This window comes from Syngnathus typhle, linkage group LG18 (genome assembly GCF_033458585.1).
Source record: "Syngnathus typhle isolate RoL2023-S1 ecotype Sweden linkage group LG18, RoL_Styp_1.0, whole genome shotgun sequence".
NCBI classification, from domain to species: domain Eukaryota; kingdom Metazoa; phylum Chordata; class Actinopteri; order Syngnathiformes; family Syngnathidae; genus Syngnathus; species Syngnathus typhle.
The window spans coordinates 6,266,769-6,292,688 of record NC_083755.1 but is presented as its reverse complement, the minus strand read 5'-3'; the positions used below and the strand labels follow the sequence as shown (position 1 = coordinate 6,292,688).

The 25,920-nt window shown below is 45.7% G+C and overlaps 3 protein-coding genes across 10 annotated transcripts in view; 1 reads left to right on the top strand and 2 right to left on the bottom strand.

Moving 5' to 3' along the window:
* Positions 1-361: 361 nt before the first annotated feature.
* Positions 362-2,660, bottom strand: prodh2 (proline dehydrogenase 2). The gene is made up of 9 exons (XM_061304708.1): positions 2,248-2,660; positions 1,882-2,072; positions 1,671-1,797; positions 1,416-1,568; positions 1,210-1,353; positions 969-1,135; positions 766-876; positions 605-693; positions 362-534 (listed from the first exon to the last, which is right to left on the bottom strand). The coding sequence occupies exons 1-9, from the start codon at positions 2,488-2,490 to the stop codon at positions 362-364; spliced, it is 1,398 nt and encodes a 465-aa protein (XP_061160692.1). The 5' UTR covers positions 2,491-2,660.
* The window catches only part of fbxl15 (F-box and leucine-rich repeat protein 15), an 83,154-nt gene continuing 59,566 nt past the window's right edge, over positions 2,333-25,920 (top strand). For 5 of the 8 annotated variants that reach the window (XM_061304718.1, XM_061304717.1, XM_061304716.1 and 2 more), the window contains exons 1-10: positions 2,333-2,475; positions 7,152-7,286; positions 8,391-8,547; positions 8,714-9,216; positions 9,306-9,477; positions 10,703-10,916; positions 10,999-11,109; positions 11,194-11,283; positions 15,357-15,437; positions 19,724-19,865. In XM_061304718.1, coding sequence (XP_061160702.1) covers positions 7,231-7,286; positions 8,391-8,547; positions 8,714-9,216; positions 9,306-9,477; positions 10,703-10,771 — 957 coding nt within the window. In that variant the 5' untranslated portion in view covers positions 2,333-2,475; positions 7,152-7,230 and the 3' untranslated portion in view covers positions 10,772-10,916; positions 10,999-11,109; positions 11,194-11,283; positions 15,357-15,437; positions 19,724-19,865. Of the gene's footprint in view, positions 2,476-7,151; positions 7,287-7,941; positions 8,081-8,390; positions 8,548-8,713; positions 9,217-9,305; positions 9,478-10,702; positions 10,917-10,998; positions 11,110-11,193; positions 11,284-15,356; positions 15,438-19,723; positions 19,866-25,920 lie in introns of those variants that run through there. The other 3 variants (XM_061304719.1, XM_061304721.1, XM_061304720.1) reach the window with 3 other exon arrangements.
* On the bottom strand, positions 3,369-6,141 carry tbx6 (T-box transcription factor 6). The gene is made up of 8 exons (XM_061304729.1): positions 6,072-6,141; positions 5,683-5,902; positions 5,343-5,610; positions 5,111-5,254; positions 4,954-5,024; positions 4,814-4,872; positions 4,519-4,726; positions 3,369-4,445 (listed from the first exon to the last, which is right to left on the bottom strand). Exons 1-8 carry the CDS (start codon positions 6,139-6,141, stop codon positions 3,527-3,529), a joined length of 1,959 nt encoding a protein of 652 aa, XP_061160713.1. The 3' UTR covers positions 3,369-3,526.

The window sequence follows — 25,920 nt, the reverse complement described above, 5'->3', positions numbered from 1 at the left end:
CTAATAAATATTGATGTCTTGAAAAAATCACTCGAGGGGTTAGGTACCTCTACTAATAAGGTTAAGAACCACTGATCTAATTGTTCAGTAAACAAAAAATAAGTGCTTCAATTAATTCAATTAAATCATTGGATTGAAACCAAAAAACTGGAAAAAGCCTAAATAAAAAAAGAATCTGTGGCAAAAAAAGTCATTTTGCTTTTCAGATATGATTTTAATAAATTCCCATTTCCTGTCAAATTTAATTAATCCATGAGCATCAAACATGAGCATCTCATTACATAAAAAAAAAAACCTCTCTTTACATTCCAAGTTATGTAAGATGCTGCAAATTGACTCTGTCCCATTCCTTCAAACCCTTCTAGCGGGCTCCCAAATTGAGTCTCCTGCGGAGCTCCTGCCTAAGCAAGTCTCGCTCCTTGCGGATACCTTTCAGCACCGTTTGGTTCTCCTGAGCCCTGCGCACCAAGTACGGCAGCGTGTCGTCCACCGAGCCGTACGGGACCGACTTGTACACGGCGTAACCCTCCTTGGCTATGGAGGAGAAGAGGGATTAAGTTGCTATGACAACCACAAGGGGACGGTTTTGATGGCGCTGACTCACCTAACGTGAGGGAAACGTGATCACACATCCCCAGTAGCTGCCCGAAACACACGCTGCCTCTTGATTTGTCTATGCCTAGTTCCTCAACACTGATGGTGAAGAATTGAGTGAGAAAGTTATCAAGTGAAGTTAGTGTTAAATTTTTTTTTAAAAAAACTCACCATTTGGCTGCCCGCCTCACGGACTCTTCGTTGTGCGTGGCGACGATGATCCTGTAGCGTGTTGGCTCCTCGGCAATGAGTCTTAGCAGAACCTCCAGTAAGCTGTTATAACTATAAAAGATGAAATCATCAATATTTTGAATTCTATTTTTGTATTCCAACCAAATTTCAGCTCCCTCACAAAGGGGAAAAAATGTCCTAACTTGTCATTTGTGTCCTCCCAGGTGTCTTGAACCGGATCCGGGCGACCTTCCTTTGCCGCCAGCTTCCTCTCTTTGTCCATGTAGGCTCCTCGCACCAGCTTGACCCCCAAACAGAAACCTCCTTCCTGGGACTGATTGATGGCCTCCAGGAGGTGTGTCCTTGTCTCCTGAGAGTCAATATTTCCATACAAACCACTTACTTTTGAAGGCCACATAAAGTAATCCTGAGTTTTGATTTAACCTTCAGGTAACACTGGAATGTGTACCAGATCCAGGCACTGTCTTTGTTGAACTTCTTCATCATTGCCATGGAAACAAGAGACAGGGCGGGGTTCATGTAGGTGTACTCGGCATCGACCAGCACCCGCACTTTGTTCACGCTAGCCTGAAGGACACACATTTTGATTGAATGTTCTTCAAGGACCACACACAGAACGTGGTTGGTACCTCGCCTATCTTGTTGAGTCTCCTCAAGCTGCAACGGAAGTGCGCCGCCTCGTTTTCCTCCAAACCGTGGAATTTCACCTCCTCGCCATCCATGGCCCTGACAAGAAGGTCCAAGTCGTATGCTTGTTTCGAAATAATCTTGGTGAGTTTGACCTTGATGCACACAATGAATCACATCCTCCCTTTAATGAGCATTACTGTAGAGTTCATTGACAGATGTCCTCCTTTAATTGAGCCAAGGAACTTATCACTTACACATAGCTCAGGACTGAGAAGGGCCGTGACCTTCAGTTGCATCATGGGATCTTTGCTCCAAGCGTTGCTGTGTGACATTCGTACGCATTCCAACATGGCATCCATATTCTCGTTATATCTCTTCTCTCTAGATGACACGCGCAAAGTGGTTGAGAATCATAGGTGTCGGTTCTTAATAGCTAAAAATAATAATAATAAAAGTGCGCCTAACCCCGTGCTCCCTCCCAGGTCCTCCTCGATGGGAACCGCCAGCATGGGCCTCAGTCCCAGTGTGCTCATCTTCTCCATGGACTCGGAAATCTCCTTCTCGTTCTCGCCGGCCACAAACTGAGCGTATACTGTGGATCTCATCAGCGTGGCGAACACGCGCCTTCCCAGAATGCTGCGGGCCGTTGACATCAGCTGCAAAAAACAGGTTATCCTCTCCTGACAGTTTTGAAAGTGAATCTGATATTAGGTGGCTTATATTTAGGTTAGGAGAATTGGAACAGTATAAGAGGGTGTGCACACTTGTGCAACCACATATTTCCTACAACTTAAAAATCAATTGAGTACAAAAATAACAATTGCGTCTCACCTTGTTGCAGTTGTTGACCAGCATTGGGAAGGAGCAGAATCGGAAAACAACCAAGGCACGGAACAACTCTCTCAGGCTTTTCACCTGAAACGCGCTGGGATCCTCGAAGGCTAAAGAGACGGCCAGGGGTCTCGGCGGTTTATCCGCAGCCACGGCGGCCTGCACCATCCTCGGGGAGGCGGTGGACTTGAGTCTGGTGGAGAGCAGGTAGAGGCGCGAGGAGAGCAGGCGAGTGCACATCATCTTCCCCGTGTGGAGTTTACTGATGGATTCCGTGTTAGGTGTTCCAACAAGTATGCAACTTGTCAAAACCGGTCCTGTCAAAACTGGTCTGGCAAAAAAAAAAAAATTACCTCCGCCTTACCTCAAGTTCATCTCAGCTTAGACACCGGAGATTTTTTACATTTTCCAAGCGAATCTGACCCAAAAAAGTAATCTTTCCCCCCGCCTACTGGTTAATGAGTGACAGTGAAAATTAGAGCAAACAACAAGTTGACCCTTGGCATTGACCAAAACGCAGACCCTCGGGTAATGTGCTTATTATTATTATTCATGTATAACAAATATCAATTTTAGAAGCAAATATATCTTTTAGATCAACAAGTGTTCACGTAACCATTGAATATTTTTTTTTTTTTTACCAATGCTGCAAAAGTAGGTCAGCATGAACCTTGCATTTGTTTTTTTCTCTAAACGTTTGAGGACCACAAATTTAGGGTTAATTGTCAACACACGGAATTTAGGTTGAGTTATATATTGAGAGGGTGTCACTTGGAATGTCTTCAGAGGAAATGATTAACATTGCAGCCTCGTCATGTCTGTGAAGGGACTTACTCAATTTTCTGGAGCGCGACGGGGGCGGGCATGACTTCAAGTATCATTCTGTTGATTTTTTTTTTTTTTTTTAACATCACAGTTGCAGCTTGTTACGATGCATTAAGGAGCATCGCATCATAGACGCTGCAATGGCAGTTTGGTATTTCTTATTCTAGTGGTCTAAAATATTGACGAGTCAATGCATCTATCTATTCATGTAACCCATCTGTATTGTTAGCTTGCTAGCTAGCTAATGTAATGTACCTTTTTACTGTGCAGTCATACCAAAAAAGAAGATACGACTCATATTTTTAATTCCATGTTCTGCAATGGCTATTTCATCCAAAGTACTATTTACAAATCATTTTTCTACATCACAATGCATCAAATCTATTACATTATTATTATGCCGAAAAGAGCCATCAAGCCAAAAACAATTCACCATCAAAATGTCCTTTTTGTTTTAGAACACAGCCCCGGTGTTCACATCCAAGAAGGACCCTTGGGTGTGGGGATGCTGATGTCTATATAGTGGTCGGAGAGGGATGCTGAGAGATGGGTGAGGGTCTTGGTGGAGCCGGAGCGGGTAGGAGGTAAAGGGTGGGTAGATGCTTGGGGTAGCGGGAGGGATGGGGAGGGGTGGCTCCCGCTGCTGGAGCAGGGAGGGGTGGTGCAGCATCACGTCCGAGCGGTAGGGGCCGGCAGGGGAGAACTGGGGGATTCCACCCAGCTCCACCGAGGGGTACGAGGGGGCCATGTTGTTTAGGTTTTGAGGGTGAGGCGTGGAGGGGAAGCAAGAGGAGGTTTGGAAAGGCAGGGAGGAAGATGAGTGGTGGGGGAAGGTGGCGGAAAAACTCGCGGCTTGATTTTGCTGGGCCAGATTGGAGAGGTGAAGAGCCTGACTTGGGAAGGACAGGTTCTGCATGGGGGCTGGGAAAGCAAAGGGTGCCGGGGGGGCACCCAGAGCGGGCTGGGGCTCAGGAATTGAAGTGAGATTAGTCGGATAAATGAAGGCTTCCGAAGTTTGCTTAGCGGGTGAATTGCGGCCGGTGGAAATGTTGTCATCTTGTTGCATGAGAAGGGACATTTGCTCCTGAGATTGACACGGAGGAAAAGAGGTGTCGAGCTCCGGGTTGGCTTGATAGGAGGGTGAAGAGGAGGATGACGGTGGGGTGGGGAAGGTGAAGGCTGTCTGCTGCAAAGACGGCGAGGTGGTGGAGGAAAGGGTGGGGGAGGAGGAGAGGACGGCGGGGTAGTCACCGGGAGGTTCGGATGGGTCGGACGGGAAGGGGGAGGGCTGAGGGAGAGGAACAAAAGAGGGTGAGCTGGTCTGGGTTGCCTGGAAGGATGTGGTGAAGGCTGCCTCACTCAGGGAGTCAGAACTGCGAGGGGAGCAGACATGACCCATTACATACTCATGCAACTTCAATCCTAATATTTGCTGCTTGTACTTACCTTTCAATTATAGTATTTGTGACCTCGCTTATGTCTGGAATCTGGGAGGTCATGAAGGCCTCGTCGAGGTCCAGAGGCTGTTCCGGGACGAGGGTGTCCTGGAACCTACACGAGGGGTCGGCGGGCAGAGAGGCCAACGCGAGGGCCTGCAGGTCTGCTCCGGTTATGTTGGGATGGTGCTGAGTGGAGTCACATGGATCGCAGTTCCCTGTGGAGGTTATGAGGCATGCTTGATATACACCAGTAGGTGTCAAAGGGGTCCCTGGACCCAAAAGGTTTGAGTCTGCCAACTGACCTATCGGCACACTTTCCGACATGTCTGCTAATTTCCGCTTCTGTCTCGCATCTCTTTGTCTGGGGAAAAAAAAAATGACAAGAATTTGAAACAGAACATGTGTGCGGACAAGAAACAAGCGTGTCTTTATTGTGAATTACTTTTTGCTATTCATGCCTTCCTCCCGGAATCCTTTGGCAAAAGGGTTGGAGCTGATCTTCAACTCTGTAATCTGCAATTCCCCCCCCCAAAAAAATATGAAGACGAAAACAACAGTTAGCAATAAAGGTTAGCGCCGACTACATGGTGAGAACGTACCTTGCTGTTCTGGTAGGCAGTGACTGTGATAAACTGGGTCTCGGGGAAGACAAAGGAGTGCTGCCCTCCGCCCCAACTCAGCATGTCCCGGGCCTCGATCACGTGCACTCTTGGCTGGTAGCGATGAAGTGAGTGGAGGATGATCTGGAAAGACGGTCAGATCATGTTTCATAGCATTAAAAAAAAACTGCATAGTGTCTGAGATAAGAAAATTCCCGTGTGCTCTACTTACATGCCCATGCGTGTCCAGTGTGTTGTTGGTGAGCTTGGCATAGTGAAAGGAAACGGTGCGGCTCTGCCAGTGAGCTCCAGTGGCGGGGGAATCCGGGTGGATGAAGACGCGGTCCGGCAGCCTGTCTTCAGCCCCGCCCACCGCCTGCCATCCACCTCCTTGGAAGCGATAGCGGGAGTTGTCCATTGGGATGATGTCCAGGAGGAGGATGTAGCGTAGAGATGGGTTCAGGCCCGACACCTTCAACTTCATACCCGGAAACATTCGTCTTGGGTGAAGGGAAGGGAAGATGGAGGTTAGGTCGAAGTTCAGATACCATTCAATGATGTCACTGACTCACCTTCCCTTTTTGGTGATGATCATCTCTGTTCCCACTGAGCTGAACTGCTTCCAAAGGGACGAGTTCTCCAGGTCCATCTTCACGTCGTCTTTTTGCGCTTGGGCCGTCGGCTCGCCGTGGAGGACAGGCGGGGGCGCCAAAAGCCTCGCGGGCGGCGGGGGTTTGGACACCCGGTCACACGTCGACGGGAACAGCGCCATGTGGGCGGCGGGCTCCCGATCTTTGAGAAATGTGGAGAAACGTTGGGAATGAGCCCAACTGGAATGTGAAAGAGGGAGCACATAACTCTATTCTGGCTCCCTCTACTGGCGCAATTTAAAATTGATTTGAAGATGAAGAAGTACTCAAGACACAAAACCGAGTCATGTGGGTTTGAATGAGCCTCTCACCTCTATAGAAGCGGTCTCCAATCCTCTGAGGGCCCAAAGCTAAACCGGGGTACACGTCCACTCCAAGCATCATGTGCTCTTCAACTGAGCCAAAGTAGCTGCAGCACTTCTCCCCACTGCTCTTCTTTGATTATTTTTTTTTCCCTTTTTGCTTCTGCTCCAGTTTGCGTGACGGCCGGGCTTTCAGCAAATGCCTTGGGTGTGATTGCGCTCTGTTATATAGGTGTTTGGTCGCTGACACTCTTGAGGCCAAATGGTCACATTTTCACACCAAGCTCCGTCGACACCCCACATTCGAACTGCCTCTATTCATTGGAATTAATCGACCTTTGAGCCTTGCAATCACAAAGGCCTCGCGTCATTCCAGATCAATAAATATCAAGCATTATATTTGCAAATACAAATTTAATGTGGAGGTATTCTTTGTGACATGATAAAAAGTTTTACTTGTCAATGGTACGGCTAGCTAATGCTAAGTATCTTTGAGAAAACCTCCTTTGGCCAAACATTTTTCCAAACAGCTTTTGGGAAATACATTGTAACTTGTCATGTGTCCAGTTTTGAAGAGACGGGACAGATGACAAAGAGGGAAAACCTCGTTTACAAGCAGATCCCCTGCAGCTCACTGATGTCTCGATGACACGGTTCTTCCTCTCAGCTTGCGTGTCCTCGGTAGGGAGTCTTTGGCTCTTAGTCGGAGAGGAAGCCAATTGGGCAGCTGGCTGCAATTTGGTCAGCGTTGAAATGTTGATGGCCGACGTTTAAATGATAACAATTAGGGTTTTTTCTTAAACCACAAAAATGTGGCATTTGCACACACGGGTGTGTGAGGACTTTTTAGATCCATTCGGTATAACATTAAAAAGTCACACAATACCAATCATTGTCATCCTCATAAAGGAATGTTTCCCATATTGCCAATATACCTCATAAAAGTGTGTTTTGTTCTTTATGACGGAATCCATTTCTGTTTAAATTGCTTCTATTAAGACATATTTGTATGTATATTCTGCTGGCTGTGAAGGTTTAAGTTCAACGTGCAATGTTTTTTTTTTTTTTTCCCCTTTTCTTCTTCAACAGATACCCCACACCGTGTCCTCAAAGTGACATCTGCTCGCAGGGATTATTTTCCTGTCAAACATTGGATGGAACTTGATAAATGTTTAGAAGAATGAGAACTGTTTTGCTGTGTGCACCGGCGACAACTGGAGTCAGGTAACCGCCAGGAGAGTAAATATTGTTGTAGTTGTTGTTTTCTCTGCCCATTTGTCTGTTTAAAGGCTTGAGGGGAAGTGACAGTGTAAAGTGTCTTCTACTAATGCTTTTACAAACTAACAGGTGGGTCCATGTAACGGCCAATAATGTGGGTGCAATTTGCGTTGCTGTTTTAAGGCTGCTTACATAGGGTGAAAAGTCGGCTAGTGAGTAGGGCTTTAAGTGCATTAAGCATTAACACTATCCTGCTCTTTGACATGCGAGTGCTAAGTAGTTTGAAGTAAAATTTTGTTTGATTAATGAGGTCGAAAAGTCATTGTACTAAAAACGCAGGTATATGATTTAGTGGAAGCATGCATCCTTCAACCAGGTCTATAGTTTTAAAGTCACTTGCGGTTTTTCTACTATATAAAGTTGTGGGAACATAATAATGATAATATAGAATAAAATATATAAAAAATGTTTTCCCGTGTCTGCTGTTGATAGGAATAGCGTACAAGAAATAAATTGGACCTTTTTTAAAATTTATTTATCAAAATATGTTTGAGCTGTTTCAATGGAAAACGTGGAATAGTTAAAAACAAACAAAAAAAAGAACTGTCAAAGAGTGAGACAAGTGAAAAACGAATGGGCTCCTTAAGACCGTGGTAATGGTGGGGCCCGAACTGCAGGTGGCGCTAATACGCTAACAACCGAAGAAGAAACTGGCGGAAACGGTGAAGAGGTTCGTCCGTGTTCCGTGATTTAAAAGATCAAATTCTGTTTGGAATGGAAGACGAGGTAGAAAACACAACGTAAGAGAATAAATTATTTTGCACTTTTCCGAGCATTTTAGTGCGTCAATTTGACACACGTCTTTATCGTTTACGTCGAAGCAACGAGCGTAATTTTGTAGACGGCGAAAGTACGACATAATTGAAGACACCTGGCTAAAAAAAAAAAGTTGAAAACAAAATAAATGTTCAAGCAAACCTAACTTCACCACTGTATCAAAGTACATGTACCTGTAATGAAGTATTTGTTTTCGTTTAACTGTATTGAGCAGTATTAGTTCTATTTTTCTGTAATTCAATGGTCAGCTACAACAAGTAACTTTGTCTCCAGCAGGTGTCGCCTTTTGACGTTACCATGGGAGGACGTACTGGTTGCACATATTTTATCCTATTTACCTTTGAGACAGCTTGTGGCCTTGCAAAGAGTGAGCAAGGAATTCCACACGCTCATTCGACTCTTCTTTGCCAAAAGCACGAGTCTTGAGCTAGTAAGTAGTCATATTTTTCCCCTCTTTCTCATGTGACGGTCCAACAGGGCTAAACAAACGTTTTTGTCGATGACATAAAAACAAACAGACAAGGCAAACAAGAATAATAATAAGCCATTCTTTATTAAATATTATTTTACAAACTGAACCCATTATTTTTGCACAGGTTGGACCTTGCGTTCCAAAGGAGGCCTTTTGCTCTCTGGTGAAGGACAACAGCGGTCTCCTCAAGCTGTCACTTGAGAGCTGCTCCTCCTGGCTGACGGACGAAGAGCTGCTCCCCGTGATCAGCCGGAACCGGCGTCTGCTGACAGTGGGCTTGAGCGACTGCGTGGGCCTTACCCGCCACTCACTGGGGGCCTTGTCTTTGACTTGCTTACACCTACGGCACCTCGCTGTGGCCCGCTGCGAATTCGTGGATGGCCCGTCCCTGCGCAGCCTGGCCGACCACTTCGGGGAGTTGCGCTCGCTCGACCTCAGCGGCTGCAGCCGGCTGAAGGATGACTCCATCTGCTACCTGGCCAAGAAGTGTGTGCGGTTAGCCTTTCTGTCTTTGGCTGTCAATGAAAGTATCACAGGTGAGGCAGTGGAGGAGGTCGCCAAAAACTGCAGGGGTCTCGAGCATCTGGATCTGAGTTGCTGCCTGCGGGTTAGGGACCATGCAATCAGGTATTTTTTTTATTATTTATTTCATAGCTTGACTGGTTGCCCCACAATATTTTCCGCCAGCGTAATCTGAAAGTAACTGCCCCTCGCAGGACAGTTGCTGAATATTGCCCCAAGCTGCAGTCCTTGAAGGTGAAACACTGCCGCCATGTAACCGAGTCCAGCCTGGAGCTTCTACGCAAGCGCAACGTGCTTGTGGACATCCCTCCGCCATCTGGGAGCCTTTCGCTCGTTGTGCACTCTGGCCCTTATGTCAATATTCAGGTATAAAACCACATCCACAAAATTGTCCACATTTTTTGACATTTGAAGGCACCAAAAGTGTAAAAACTGTTGTAAACGAACTAATTTGATTGGATCGTTTGGTTAACGTGTAAAAGTCGATTTCACCACGATTTCACCTTTTTGTGCCTTTAAACAAATGACTTCCTTCCAATTTTTCATTGTCGAAAGACACACACTTGACAACCAGTGGTTTGTGTTCAGAGAATTTTGATGAGCAAAATGTTTTGTATGTATATTGTATATATATTTGTATGTATACTATTTAAAATTAGATTTTGTCATTATCCAGCGTGTTTGAAAAAAATAAAAACAATAAATACAATCATGATATAATTGACAACCACTGAAATACTTAGAATTCTTAGAAATGCTTAGAAATATTCAATACACACATCATATCAAGAATGCAATATAAGAATAAGTCCTTTTTACACATAGGCTAATTGGATGAATCCATTCAATGAGCTTTTATGTGTTGGGGGGAAAAAAATCTTCCTGTTTCCAAAACGTAACAGGCACTAATACACATATGTTCTTGATAAACAATTTTCTTTTAATTCTGCACTTCTTGTTGGGTAGAAAAAAAAAGATCCTGATTACCTTCATCATAGCATTAGAAACTAAAAGAAATTCTACACACTCAACCACCTTTGTTTTTGTACCAAATCATACTAAATACTGGGAATCGACTTGAATTGTTGTCCTGCTACCAGCAGAGGGCACCGATGAACCATAATCACAGTACTTGTAATGCTTTCATCACCCACTTTCAAGATAAGCCCACTCAAAGCTTTCTTTTTAATTGTAGCTCCTCCTTTTAAAATTTACTGTGCGGCAATCAACAAACTCTAAAAGCAGTATTTGGCATTTCGCACTGCACCTCCAAGAAACGTTGAGCTCCAAAAGCACAAAAGACAACACAATGGCTTTCCACCTGAGCCTTAATGACATTAACAAAGTTTCCATTAACGGGGCGCTCGAGGGAGACGGAGGCGACCGTGCGGAAATCCACACGACGGAGTCGCTGATAAGACAAAATGAAACACATCTCCACAGGCCAAGAAGGTCCAGGAGACGCCAGTCCAAATTAGTTCTCGGCCCAATTTGTGGTTACTTCATTAAGCGAGCGACTTTAGCGCACGGGTGGGAGGTTGCGACCTTTCCCATCATGCTTTCTAACAAAGTTTCCTATATGGAATTGTAGCAGCGGCTAAAGATCTTCCTGGGAAAGAGCTTCCTGAATCAGAGTGGTCTTGCTCACCTCTGGATTTGAGGAGATTCCAAGTGGAAGTGCAAAATCCTGCTCTCATCTGCTCATGCGGTGGCCTTCCCTCAACAGCCGGCTGATATCCTCAGCGGATCAACCGCCGTCCACAGCTTCGAGCCCCTGAAAGCCCTTCACCAACAACGGACAGCAGGTAAGACCCGAGTGGATCATCGGGACTTGAGATATGGGCGTCTGTTGGCTGTGCGTTACATCTTTCTGCACCATCCGTCTAGGTCCTCTTCCATCTGAGGTGGTGCGGCAGAATAGAAGTCAGTTGGACTTCTTCTTGGAGACGTTTTACCTTCAACCCAAATTCATTCAACAATCTATGGTGAAAGCCTCGGGTACGTGGTGATGCTAGAATGACCTAACTCAGAGGAAAAGACCTCCAAGGAACAAACCAGATTTCTCTTCTCTCTTTCCCACAGCTTAAACTGCTCTACTTCAGCTATTTCTTGATATAAAAAAAAGAAGAAACGGTATTCCATGGCGTGGCTGTTTTGCAGGAGCTCCCACAAGTACGTAATAGGGAAATCTAAGTCAAGCCAAGTAGAAAATTTATGGCCAGGGTGGTCCATAGTTAGCGTCATTGTTCACAAGCTAGCTGATGGTAATTGAATCTGTATAAAAGTTGTATTGCAAACTGTGTCCCTAAATCACCTTCCCCGAGCTGAAGGATGATCAATAGATGTTGTTGATTGGCCCCTAGATGGAGAATACTAATATCTGAGCCGTCAGTTTTTTTTTTTTGGGGGAGGTGTGGTCTACCTGATCCCCATTTATTATTAAATTGGAGTGTGACTTAAACAAAAATCCAGCAATGTCAACTTAGGTACGTCATTAACCTCGTCACCTCAGACTGGTGCTGTGCTAACCAACGCTCCGTGCATTTATTGAAGTTCCTGTTCCTAACTTCTGCTTACCAAATTTAGTTCAGTTTGGTGGAAGCTTCAGGGCGCTTCCATTAGACAGCTTTAAAAGCATGCCGAGTGCTCTTGAAAATGAGTTTCCGCAGATGCACCCCGGTCTCCTCAGCAGGCCACCGGGGGCTTTGTCAAGACTTTGTTAAGCCCCCCAACCCCCCATTATGCCGTATGCAGTCGGGCAGAAAGTAAAAGAACCTCTTCTGCAGTCACGAGGCCGCCGCACTGGTGTGCAACACAGTTCAGCGTTAGATATTTGCGAGTCATATAAACACAAGGGAGGCCACTGAGCTTTCACGAGAGAGCAAAATATAATTGGGGGATTACATAAGTGTCCAAATCCTCCACCGGGGATTGAATTTTCCTTCAATTGTGTGTTTTGGAAAGCCTTCACAAAAGGTGATGTACACTCAAATCACGATAGAACACTTTTAAGGCTTGAAATCAACTTGCATGCTGAGATCTTTGCGTTGTTTTTGCTAACCGTATAACTGTACCCATCGACTCGTCGCAAAATGGAGCACTGACAGGGAGGTTTAGGGGAAAAAAAAAAAAGATGGCCTGAGCAAAATGGCGTCTTTACAGTGAAGCAGCCACTCGGGTTTTATAAATATTAGAAACAAAGACACAACCCTCCCCCGTCGTATCATATCGTGTTTATTTATGGGGTGCTTGGACGAGCTCCTCCACCACGACAAATAACACCGGCGGTGCACTTAAGGGAGCGCAGTTCAACATTTACACAGCGTTGCTGAAATCAGTTTATGTATGGGCTCAATTGACTTAATGCATATAAAGAGACTAGATGCTATTAATGAACAGGCTGCCCTCGGGCACCGGCCCGACCTGAGAGCAAGCTAATCTGGCATGCAAATTAAATCCTGCCTCCGTGTGTGTGCCCGCCACTTTAATGCGGTCCATTACAGCGTTTGCACTTATTTATATATACTATTATTAAAGAATCTCCTCCGAAACAGCAAGCTAGGGCTGCGGGTATCTTATTTGACGTCAGAAAAGATTTGCGCATCGTTCCTGAGATAAAACTTTATTTACACTAGATTTTGGGTTCAACGTTTTAGAGAGAACATACTCGTTGTCGTTCATTTGTAATTTTGCAAAATTAAATGCTGAAACACTTCTAAATAAGTAGAGATGGTAAAATGAAGCTTCAAATTATTTATGTATTATGTATATATATTTTTTTACTACTTTGGTTTGTCGGGTTTTTAACCCAGCATTTTTAAGGGTTTCCGAAAAAGGTCGATACAATCTAAATTAAACAGCCCCTGAATTTTCTTTTTCTTTAGCAAAATTGAGTGAATTGAATATTTTCTGTTTATCTGTCACAGGGGGTTCCCTGACAAATATAAATAAATAAAACCTTCCAGGCGCAGGTATGCTTGAGTATGTGCACCTCATTTCAAGCACAATTAACTTGAAATGGAGTGCTGCAGGATCAATAGTCCCCATTTGATCCAGGAGGGGGTTGTTGGGCGCGATGTCACTCTATGGAAATGGCACACATATGGTAATTCCGCCAGTTTAACAACAACGACTCGGAGAATTTACTGTTACCACTTTTTTTTTCCAGGGCGACGGGAATAACAAACAGCGGGATGCACTTGGGAGCCATCTTCTCTTATCCCGGCTTCAATTAATCTTAAAGAGAGACACGCCATTTAAAGCTAATGAGCAGGGAGTAAAACTAATGCGTGTTGATACTCGGAGGATGCTGAAGCGAGAGTACGTTGCGCAATTTGATACTTTTTGACTGGAGCAGCTCGCCCTTACCACGCGACATAAAAAGCCAAATGAACGCCCGCTGAAGGCCAGCGCTGTTCCTTCATCATATAAACAACAAAAAACAGAGCGAGTCAAAGCCAATTCCCCGACGGGCGCTTATACGAAATGCAACTTTCAGGCGTCGTACTCGCCTCTCCGCAACCTTCCCCTGGCTCCGAATGTGGCATTTATTTGCAGGACTCCGTTTCAATTTAAAGGGAATGGCAGCCGAAGGAGGCACAGGGGACAGTGTCTCATCACTGCCACTTACCACTCTTATAGGCCTGCTGGCGGAGGAGGGAGACCTCAGCAGGCAGCCCCCCACTTAAACAGCGAAGACCTCCGCCAGTCAATGTCACGTACGGCTCGCTGATAGCCTCGTATTCCCAATCCCTGTTTTGAGTGTGCGCGTGCACACGTTGACAGGTTGGCCGTGTCTTGAAGACCACTGCGCGTATATCAAGATCATTAAAGGAGTTCTTGAATGTCGGAGTCAACACAAGGTTCATTTTTCTTAGACCAATACACACTATTTATATAGAAAACAACCTGACCCCAAAACAGCGTGACTTTCCCGCTCAAGGACGTTCCCGGGAACGCGCTCCAAAAGACGACATACGGACATTACTCGCCTAAAGGGTTAATTGTTGACGGAAGGCAAACAAACAGGTCCGAGAATAGCAACCGTACGTTTTTAGAGATTGGCTCATTTGAAATTCAGCATCGCGTCCATACAGGGCTGACGATGGGGGGTAAATTAGTGCTCGGAGATGAATTACTGAGCCAAAGGGAAGGCACACGTGGAACTGGCATGTTATGAGTGGGAAATACGCAAAATGGACAAAAGGCATCTTTGTTTTTTTTACCTTGCACTTACATTTTAAAGGTGATTTTAAATGTGCACCCTTTTATAGAAAAAAACAATTTTGTTCTCAAACTGTACCCAATGTGAACCGGACTATGACCTTAAAACCAAAGCACATCGCCAACCCTGATTTTTCTCAGAATGACATCCCCATCCCATCTTATGTTTTTTTTTTTTGCCCAAAAAAATCTAATTACAATAAAAGGCTATTTTCCAGTGAGACCAGTGAGATGGCACCACCTCCACATCCCTCCTCCACCAGCACGCTCCCCGTTTTCCTTCCGAGCGCCATTCATTTTGATTTCAATTAAAGATCCTGAGTGTGACTGTTGGAGAGAAATTGCCTGCCTTTTTAATTAGCTAGTCTAAGTTGGTGGAAGCAATTGTTTTTTTTTTTTTTTTTTGTTGGTTTTTTTTCTTTTTCCCCCCTCAGCACTTTGCATTTGATGAGCCCGCGACTGCCATTTTATTGTCATTCGTGAATATGCTCTTTTTTTTCCCTACCTTATCACGCATACACACAAAAAAAAAAACCTTGGCTTGACTTTTCTGCAGGTGGGCCTTTCCCTGCATTGCCTATGAAGAGGTCAGCGCAGGTTTAGGACCACATGGCGCGGCGCAGGCCGCTGCCCGCCAGTCAATAATCTATTACGAAGCGGCCCATCGTCCCACCGCCCCCACCGGCCCCCCATCCCCAGTGTGACTAATGCACAGCACAGAGATGGCCTCCCCGAGGTTAATGCTGCACCGCTGACCCCGTTCCCCTCCTGACAAACTCTGTCACCGCTCGATCGGGAAAAGAGGCTCCTCGGCCCAAAAAGAAGGGGCTCGTACATCACGGCATATCATAGCAGTCCCCAGATATCAAAACAATTCATGCCCCGAGTGGCTGCAAGCTGCGTAGACATCGAGACAAGGGACCAAGGTGTGATGTAAACTGCAAAATATTTAGCTAGCCATTTGTGACACTGTTAAAATTCAGGCAGATGAGCTTGCTTTTAAAATCTGTTTTCTATTATAGCTGGAAGACCATTTTCTTGGCCTGATGCGAGACCTGTTGAGAACCCAGCCAGTCTCTTCTCTGACGGGGTTGGAGGTCCTGGTAAGTCTGTCACAGAATGAATGAAACTAATCTGACAAGGTGCCACTGTCATTCAGAACTTCACGTTCCTCCTAAATATGGATCCTCTTTGGAGCGAGCGCCCAACTCATTTGCATGCGGTGATATTTGCACTCGTTACGAGTCTCGTAAATGAATCGGTGCACATGGCACCGCATCACGGGATGGAATGAGAATCCGTGCTATTAAAACCACGTCTATTTGTGTCACCGTCGCTGTCTAATAATAAATCACCTGCCTCCTCCTCCGCGAAAAGACGCTCGTCATTTGAAATTCTAGCAGCGGGCCCCGCTTTGGCGCTGGGCGGGGTCTCGGCGAGCAGACGGAAATTAGCCGCACCTGAATGACAAGGCAAAAAAGCTGGCGCTCCCAGAGGGACTGTGATCTACACACAAACTCCCTTTTAATAGACTTACACCTCATTTGGCCTCTAAAGCTTGTTGAAGGGTCCCAAAGGACCAGAGGGAGGGAGGCAGTGGGGGGGGGGGTCCCTCAGAGGTCAGAACCGCCGCTCGCTGTAAAGCAGCTGCGGTGAAAGTGGGAGCTTGATTAGACGGCCATTCACGCCCAGAAGGGGATCGTCGTGCGGGGACAATGCTGCAGTTTCCCTTGCAAAACAACAGACACCATTTTGGCAGGCCTGCCGAGAGCAATATGGGCTCCCCCGGAGAAAGCCATCACCGTAGACCACGAATGGAAATGTGGATTTTATCCCGTTTCGATTGTGCAGGAAGTGTCATGCGAGTTCATAACGTCTTTAAAAAATATATATCTACTCCAAAAAAAACTGAGTCCAAATCCAACTCACCAATTAGTGGGCTGTGTTACACACTTTGGAAATGAACTTTTCTTTAAATTCTACAATATAACTTCTCTCTCTGGCGGCACATCATCCGCGCAGCGTCAAGTAAATTGTAATTGGCTCGAAAGAGTTGTAAAATGTATCGTGACAATTTGACGCACTTTATTTCACTGTTTTATAGAAATGTTTACGAAGAAGGCTTTTATTTTGACATGCCTGCTTGATACACAGTGGGGGGTGGGGGGGGGGCTTTCCCGACTGCATCATGGATTTAATATGGATTTAAATCTTGAATTAATTAATGTTGTAAAATAGAGCCTGGCGACAATAAATGTCAACAAGCAAACATTCTCAAGGACACGGGATGATAAACCGGAGATCCATTGTGTTTATATGCTTAGCTTGATGTTATCGTTGCTACTCCCCCCCCCCCCCCCCCCTCTTTCCTTTCAATGACATCCCACAGCATTGATGGTTAATTAGACCTCTTTGCACAGCTCTTTGGGTTAATTCCAAAAAAGTGTGGGGGGGTGTAAAGTTTGCATTTTAAGTGAGGCGCGGTGCGGCATCTTTGCTTCCTGAGTTGAAATGCAGTCGAGGTTAAGTGGTCCCTGGGCTCGCGGCACCTATCTCAGCCCAAACATGACAGCTGGGGACTTGACTGTTGCTATGGATATAGCAGCCCCTCCTTCTTCTACTCCTCTTCCTCTCAGGGGCTTGTTCATCCAACCCCAGTTACTTGCAAATGCCCCCGACTGCTCATTTGAGACCATACAAGTCCTCCCCGCTTGCTTCGTTTCCGTGTTAACACGTCAACTTCGGTGTTGTTCTGCCCCGTTTCAAAAGTGCACGGAAAATGGCTCCGGGTGTACTCAGACGCTTAGCTCGGATTTGGAGCTGGAAAATTTCCTAGAATGGGCTCCGGCACGATTGAAGTGGTGTGCCTTTTCACAATTAAAAAAAAAAAGAGAGCACATCATCATGGTAACAAGACTTTTTGTCTAGAAGTGTTCTGAGAAGTATAATTATTTGAGGAATCTATTTGAAAATTGCGGCCTTCTTCTTGCAAGCTTATCATTGCCCGCCATTGTTGTCATTGCAACTTCTCACGCGCCCTTAAAAAAAAAAAAAGACTTTCCAGTGTCTCGAAACTTTAAATGGACGGCTTTGAGTTCGAGTTCTCCGAGCATCTCCTCGTGACCCGTGAGTCCCAGCTTAGGCTCAAATTTGGGACGGCGTAATGAAAGGATCACGGCAAGACAGCAAGTATGTGATGAATGTTTAAATTGGTTTAGCCGCAAGGCCGCCGCAACGGCGTACATCTCTCGCCCGGATGAGTCGGAGGCTCTTTTACGCTCATGACCGTAATCCCCCCGCGAAAAATGGGCATTAAGTGAAAGTAATTGCTCTCATGAACAAATTCATATTTTATTATCTTTTCATCGCCACTTCCAAGAAGGGTGAGTTAAACTGTTAGCTAGCACTCAAATTGTTGTCTGATTTGGACATAAAAAAAAAGCAGGTAGCACATTCTTAGCTCGATTTTTAGCGTACCATCCCATACCTTGAATTACACTTAATGTGATACTGTGTATTTGTGGTTTTACAGTGGAACGAAAGTTTTAAATGATGCATCAGAAACTGGAACTCTACATAATACTCAAAAGTTAGCAATTAATCTCTGTCCAATAAGAGTCTTGAAAACTGGGAAAGTTGCTCGTGCCAGCCCATATTTGCCTAGAATCCTTCTCCAGGGCAGAACGCCGACCCGCTGAGCGCACACATGAGCGGTCCACCAAAGGGCCCGAATCCTTCGAAACGTCGCCCGTTCCAGCCCTCCCCACTGTCCCACCTGCTGACATTGCATCCATCTTGCCGTGTGTTGGCACTGCGCAGCAGCAGCAGCTCGCCTTCCCTCCGGAGCCTGTAGACCATCACGCCGATTAGAGGAAATTTGTACCTCAATATTGTCAACCTCCCGCTTTCTCCGTGCCTGCGCCTGCACAGAAGGCAGGGCCAGACATTTGGGCGGCGGCCAAGCACATGTGCGGAGCTCCACCCCCCCCGCCGCCGCCGCTCCTTTCCAGCTTTATGGCCTCCCGACCGATGGGACAAATGCCGGGTGGCTCAAAATGAACTTATCTCATTTGGACCACAACACGTCGCCTCAGGTTATAATGTTGCGCCGTTGCCGGCGAGGCGCATGAGGGTCAATTGTACGTTTCCATCTGAACCGGGGAAAGTGCGAAAATGCCAGACAGTGAATTTGGAACAATTTGCCGTATTGACTCCCTTTAGTGTAAAGTATCAAGCTCGTATGACACCGCCGTTTGTATGTATTAGGGAAAGATACCGAGGAGGAGGTAGTTTATATGTCAGTGTTTTCTCTTAGCTCCCCTCGAGTCGTGGATGCCCGACATGATTGATAGCCTGGCGAGATGATCTCCAATACAAAAGTCATTATTGAACAGCAGGGCCGGGCTGCCGTTGCGGGTCTCCTTTTGATTTAAGTAGTATATTTTCATGATCTATAAAGAGGCCAGCTGGAGAGAAAATGGTTTGCTCTCAAACATTTAGCGTCTATAAGCCATCGCGCTCATGATTGGGGAAATGATTGCTACCCCTTTTTACGCCTTTTTTTTTTCCCTCCCTTTTCGTCACGCTCGCATCCGTCGCGCCGAGCAAATTGGTAATAACCGGGTAGATTAACCCCAATACAATGCTGATTAACATTAGCTTGCTCGACTAAATAAATTCTGCAGGGAGTGTAATTGAACTTATCGGGAATATTCAAGCACGACTGTAATCTTGCTCCAATTGGGTGCGCGTTGGCTTGTGTAAACGTAGTCTTGGGGGGAAAAAAAAAAAAAGTGTTAATCACGCTTTTGTTTTAGGGCACAAACACGGCGGCTGAAAACGGAAGACGAACGTCTCCATTCTATAGAGTTGTCGCCGATGTTATCCGAGCGTAAATGAGCGGTTACGGCGCCGTCATTCGGATGTACACGCTTTGAAACGCCTCGCCGTTTCCTAGCAGCGCTTTTCCTCTTGACATCCAAGCAAACATCTGCAGACATGAATCTGTTCACTGGTCTTGATCAGCAAAGTCTGTTGTCGCACTTCCGCACGGCGTCATGTGGAAGTGAATGACAGGCGCATAGTGTGAAAAAGTCCCTCAACACTGAAGACTTGCGTTTTAATTAAAAATATACGTCATTTGCTATATGTTAGCATTTATCCTTTTTTTTTTTTTTTTAAATACAAAGCTTTGTTTTCTTTTCTGCCCAAGTCAGCCAAAGTCTTCCTGCGTCAGGTTAATCAGGCGTAATTTAAAATCCAAAATTCCTGACAGGACATTTTCAGACCCGCTATCGGCGGGGAATGTTCTGCATGGCTGTTTGGATCAAAGACTGGTTATCTCTTTTATTGAGCTGTTCTAACCTCTGTCCACTCTCATTACGGACAGGAGGCAGTGAATTTCCCGGCCAATCAAGACTAACGGCGGCAGACAGGCGCGGGGCCGCGACGCTTTAACGAGGCGCGATGCAATGAACATTGCAAACACGCCGGCGGATCAGCGATTCACCTTAAGAAAATGATTTGGAAAGGTAAGCTCAAAATATTCAAATAGCGAGAAGCTTTAGTATCAGATTTATTTCAGAATACACGTTCTTCTTTGTAAGATGTTATAAGGTTACCAATGCGTCCATTCGCCATCTACTGGACTTTTGCGGAACATCATCAACCTAGTGGTACGATTATGCGTGCGAATTGGAAAAGAAAAAAAAAAAGACCCATGTTATGTTTTTGGTTAAAAATGGCCAGAGCGAGGTTGCGAGGTGAATCATTTTTTTTCTTTTCGTTTTGACGTTGAGGCGCACCAGCTGTGTTTATGGATTCCCGCTGCACCTGCTGGGGTTACTGAGCGAGTGCAGTGAGGGATTAAGCGCAGGGGCGCCAGGGGGTACGAGGGCGGCGGAGGGGGCGCCGGAAGGGGCGGAACACGGAAGAACGGCAGCTCCGAAGGGGCTACAGTTTCAAAGTGTCACTTCGTTGAGATTTTGGGGTCCCGTTTTGCCGGAGCGGGCTCCTTCTTGATTACGACGTTGACATTTTACTCGGGAATGAAGCTGATTAATGTCGGCGAGCGTAGAAACGCACCGCTCAGCGCTTCTCGTGATCACCAGAGATGGATTGGGAAAGAAGGCTTTCAAATTGAATGTACCTCTCCCCACTCGGCCCACTAATTGTGCCATTTACCACCACTTGAGTCAGTGACCGCCGCTATTTAGTCAAACTAATGATGATGCACAGTCAGACTCATCCCCTGATAATTAAACTCGGGCTCCATCTCTTCGTCGGTATTAGCGTTTTTTTTTTTGTTTTGTTTTTTATTTGGCCAAATTAACAGTCGAGCGGGAGAACAAATCGAGTCACTTAGTTCCTTTAAATTACTCGTGGCGTTGTTAGCTGGGAAATGACTCCCTCCCCACTTCACCCTTCCGAATTGCATTTCCTGTCACTTGTTATTGATTGCGCAAACTTGACATTCTTGTTTTGATGATCAAATTGATAGTTTGGTTTTTGTGGCCTCCAATGTTTTTCATTATTTTCTCTATTTCACTACTACTGATAGATGATTCTATTCTACCTGCCCACCCAAAATCAAACCCAAGTGACGACGTTCCCGCCCGTCCCTGAGAACGCGCCGGATTTGTTCCACGGCGCTGTGCCCGCGCCGAGCGGCGGGCCTAAGTGAATGAATAAATAGGCTGATGTTGAATTTTCCCCTCACTTGGCTCTACTGACACAAATAGGATCTACAGTACTTTATAATGCTGTTAGGGGGAGGCGGCTCTCGCTGCTGTCACCTCTCGGAGGACCTGCGAGGCTTTGCTAGTCTAGCCTGAAAGGCTAAGTGACATCAAGCTTCGTTATTATCATCGCATGCCGCATTTGTAAGTGGTTAGCCTGCAAATTGTGATGAAATAGGCTGTAGCCCCCTTCGGAGCTGGACTTTGTGAAATATCGGGTAGACAAGAAGGACTCGGATCCATTTTTCCTGCTGTGGCAGCGATATGAAATAAAGAAAAAACAGGATCACATGTTGACCCGGGGTGCTCACCATCACAAGGTGAACCCCCCGCCCCCCCTTTCAAAACACACAGATACTCTCGCGCATATAATGAGGAGGAAAATCCCTTGTTGGCGTCAGCGTCAAATCCGGGGAACTCAAGTCTCGTACAAAAGGACCGACAAGCCCCCCCCGACCCCTCCTACCGCGGTATTCTGGTCAACTGTTTCTCCGTCACGTCAATTCCTCGGAGGTTTCATATGACAAAACACTCGAAAGTTGCTTTGTCCCTCCTCCTTGTCACGTTACACTCCTTACTTCTCCTCCTCCTTCCTCCTGTTTGCGCTGTCAGCCCATAGCCTGGCACCTGCTCTCATGTTCCTAATTAGTCCCTTTTAATTAATTATGTGCGCCGTCTTATAGCTGGAGACGTCTCCGGATGAACAGCCAGTACATTAGGTACACCTGCACAATCCAGATGACTCAAATAATTCACTGTGTGTTCAGGTGTCCTTCATGTTGTGACCAGTGAGATGCGTTTCTTTTTTTCCCCGTCATGGTGAAGGCACACCTAACGTCACCGTAGCTGCATCCCAGCTGTTGCTGCCGCCTCGGCATCCTCCTGTTACATCGGGATGCACGAGATGCCAAACAAAAGCTTCCATTAAATATTTACCCGACCCGTCGGCGTATCACAAACAAAGAAAGGTCAACACTATGGCTCATTGAGCCATAAGGACCGAGTGGATTGTCGTTAAAAAAAGAAAAAAAAAAAAAAGCTAAACTGAAAGTTTCCGTAATAAGCCCGGCGTAATTGAAGCAACACAAAACCAGTTGAGTTGTTTTGGGAGGCGTCGGCGTGACAACTGATTGCAAGCAAAAATATTTGTCCAGGGTGGGGAATAATTACATCTGCTCCCGCTTTGACTCGGGCTTGCTTCCTGGAGGACCTGTTCGCGGAGACTCAATGACAAGAAGTCGAGTTGACGGGCCCAGAGTGAGACAGTTAAATGCCCCCTTGCTGCTCTGGATAATTAATAAATAAAGTACCAGGGGAGTCCTGTCATGGCTTCCTCGATGACAGGGGGCTGTCTGCAGTGCGCTAAAGCATTAAATGACCAATTCCTGTCAGACGAACTTCCACCGCACTCCCCCGACGCGCCGGTTCTTCCTTCGCCCCGTGCACACGCGCCCGTATCGCTTTCCTTCCGACGGGAGGCGCTTTGCCGAGGGTTTTCTAGCGACTGATGGCTCTAGTTCATTTCTGCCGAATTAATTGGTCCCTGAATGAATTGCGTTGACAGGGCAATTCATCATGTATTTGGCCTGACAGTAAGCGGCGGAGGAAGGCGGGGGGGTAGCGAGGAAGGAGCAAGTCCGGGGTTACACGGGGAAAAAAATGGGGGTTGATGATTCTGCACCCCACCCTCCCTTCTCTTTCGGTATATTTCCCAGCTGCCCCAGTTTGCCGGGGCCTAACGCCGGGGCTGACAGCTGATTAGAGGGCCGCCTCTGTCTGTTTTGGTGGGACCCCCCTCTCCCCATTTACGAGCCAGTCAGGTAGTAAGCGCACGACCACCAGCGGCCGACATGTTCGCTAAGTGAGGCCCTAATTGCGTCACGTGGTAAGCAATTTATTTACTGGCAAAATAGTGACGTTAGTCTTCACCTGACCTTTGACCTGTCAATGCAACCAGACATTTGTAAAAAAAAAAAAAAATTCCCCACGCTCACTTAACAGCTCCAGTCAGTTCGACTGAACTGGAAATTTGCGAACAACTAAATCTGACCTCCATCCACGCAGATTTTAATTGGGCAAGATCTCGCCGTCCATCCACTACCTTTTAAGTCTTTTCCTTGTCTTATTCTCACGCTAGCATGTCGAGCACTTATCCGGCCAATCAATGCTCACTCATTAGGAACCTCCCCTCAAGTATCCCGCCGACGTCCTCACACCGAGTGGAGAATCACCTCATAATTGGTGCTCAGGCATCATAACAAGCTAGGCTGCCCCGCTGACACGTCCGTACAAACAGGTCTAACACGCCGATTGATGGATAGCGGAGAATCGTATTACATATTGCCACATCCAATTAGATACAGCACATAAAGCAGCACATCCATTCCGCCCTTCCCACCCAACAGCCGCTCGAGGAATATGAAGATGTGAAATGCATTTTCGTATTTTCACGCCGTCGTCTGATCGTGTCACAGGCAAAAAAAAATAAAAAAAAGGATAACATCCTGAGGATTTATTGTGCATTTGACACGCCACTAACCAAATTAGCATTTGGCCGTCGCAGCATATTCAAAGCGTGCTCAAGCACACGCGGCGCGGCGTGTGTAGTCGTCAGCAGTTAGAAAGGTCAACAGTCGTCCTGACGTAAACCCACGCGAGTCGAGAACACGGGACCAAAACTTCGGCCTGTGTCGCTCGTTTACATCCGAGAAACAAAATGGCCACATTCAATGAACGAATAATAAGAATGAACAGCTAATTTACTATATACTATCTTTTTGTATATAATTTCGTTGAATCCGTCTAAAATCAAATCAAATAATCTTAGGCCATCAACCAAAATGCTAACATTGCGCTGCTATCGTGAGACCATACGAGTTTCCCAAAGTATGCCGGCCCGATCACTGCTCACTAAGGCGTAGGTGGGAATCCACGATGGGTCGCTTAGCACTACTGTACAGTATGTGTGCTTTTGAGGGCTCGAAAATGGACTCTGACTTTACACTTAGTTTCCAATAGCCCACTAAACGTCCCATTAGAGGCCCCGAGGTGCTGTCACATGTACGCGGCGCTTTTTATCGCACGCCCAAATCCTCCGCCAATTGCACACGGCTAATCGAGACGGTGTCCGCCGGCTGTAAATCAATAACGACGTAACTAAGTCGTACCAGGCGGAGGGATTAGGGCGAGAAGAAACGAGTGAAAATCAGCTTCCAGAGAGAAGGAGGGGAAGGGGTAGGGTGGTGAGGAGGGATTTCACGCATAAATCTAGCGGCTGCAACTTAAGCGCAAATTGAATTCTGAGGCGACGGGCGAGCGAAAAAAATTAATTCAACTTTACAAAGCGGTGAGCGAGAATGTGTGTGAGAGAGAGAGAGAGAGAGAGAGAGAGAGAGAGAGGGGTTAAACACTTTATGCGCTGCTCGCTGATCCGAATCGGAGAAAACATTCCGTGGCTCCCGCCTCTGAAGCACGTGATCGCCGTTATACCTGAGAAGTCGCTCTCATTTGTCTCTAAACAGGCTCGTTAGTCGGGGACAGTTTTGAAAATCCATTTAAAAACGGGTTCATATGAAATGAATCGTAATGTCGGTATTTTTGCCTTCTGATTTAGTGTTGGGTAACCTACGGCACGTGAACCCTCCAAGCGTTTGATGCGGCCTGACATGACATTCCCAAATTATCTAATAACCAAAAAAAGACCTCAGACCTTCAAATATTACATCCATAAATGCAACATCCTTGTTTTCCAGAATCTAGAATCAATGATGGGCTGGTATTGTTTTCTTTAATCAAAAAAAAGAAAAAATTAAAATAAATAATTGATTACATAACATCCATGTTTTGGTAAAAGATTTCAGACACTTTTTTATTATTATTATACAAGTGTGACCAGAATGAAAGAAATAATACCAATGAACATGAAAGACAGTTCTTAATGTATTTACATGAAGTGTTTTGTCACACACACACACACACACACACACACGCTCACGCGCTGACACACACACATGAACATTAAATAAACTCCACCCACTGTACCTTAAACGGCTTCATATGCATATGATGACCATCTGCACTGCATAGAATTTATACATCTCGACTTCCTCATGAAGCGTGTGGCTTGTCCCGAATAATATTAATAATCATAACCACGAAAACAAGAATAATAACACTAATCTCAACAATAGGCAGCCTGTAAATAAACAACAACAAAAAGTCTTTGGCAAATGTAAACTACATTCAGTCAAAAAAAAAAAAGATGGCTGAAACATGATGACGCTGAAGCTTTTTTTTAATTATTATTTGAAATTTTTTTAAGGCATTCACTTGTTTTTCGACGCCATGGCCATCAATCAGCACTGACGTTTGAATAATTCATTTCAAATGTATTATTATTATTCTTTTATACTCGACAATGGGCGATGGCTGTTGCCAAAGACTTCATTTAGACCATCTAGCGGTAGTGCATGTTGTCGAGACGCGTCGCTTTAAGTGCCTAACCGAAAGCACGTATGCATAAAGGATTCCTGCATATAGAACAACGCTCCAGTGTTGCAAACATCTGAACTTAGTGCAAAATCAACAACAAAAGTAAGAAAAAGGACATCAAATGTTGCTTTTCAAATCCTGACACAGCAGATTAGTCCTTTAAATGATTGGAAAACAAAACAAAAATAAAACAAATGTATAATTAAGAAAAGCTCCACTTGCTTCATAGTGACGCACTGCACTTTTTCTTTTTTTTTTTTTCTTTTTTCTTTTTCCTCAACATGTTGATTGTGTATCACAGAGTCCTAATCTTCTCACGGCATTCCACCATGCCGGACGATGGATGAAAATGCAGCCG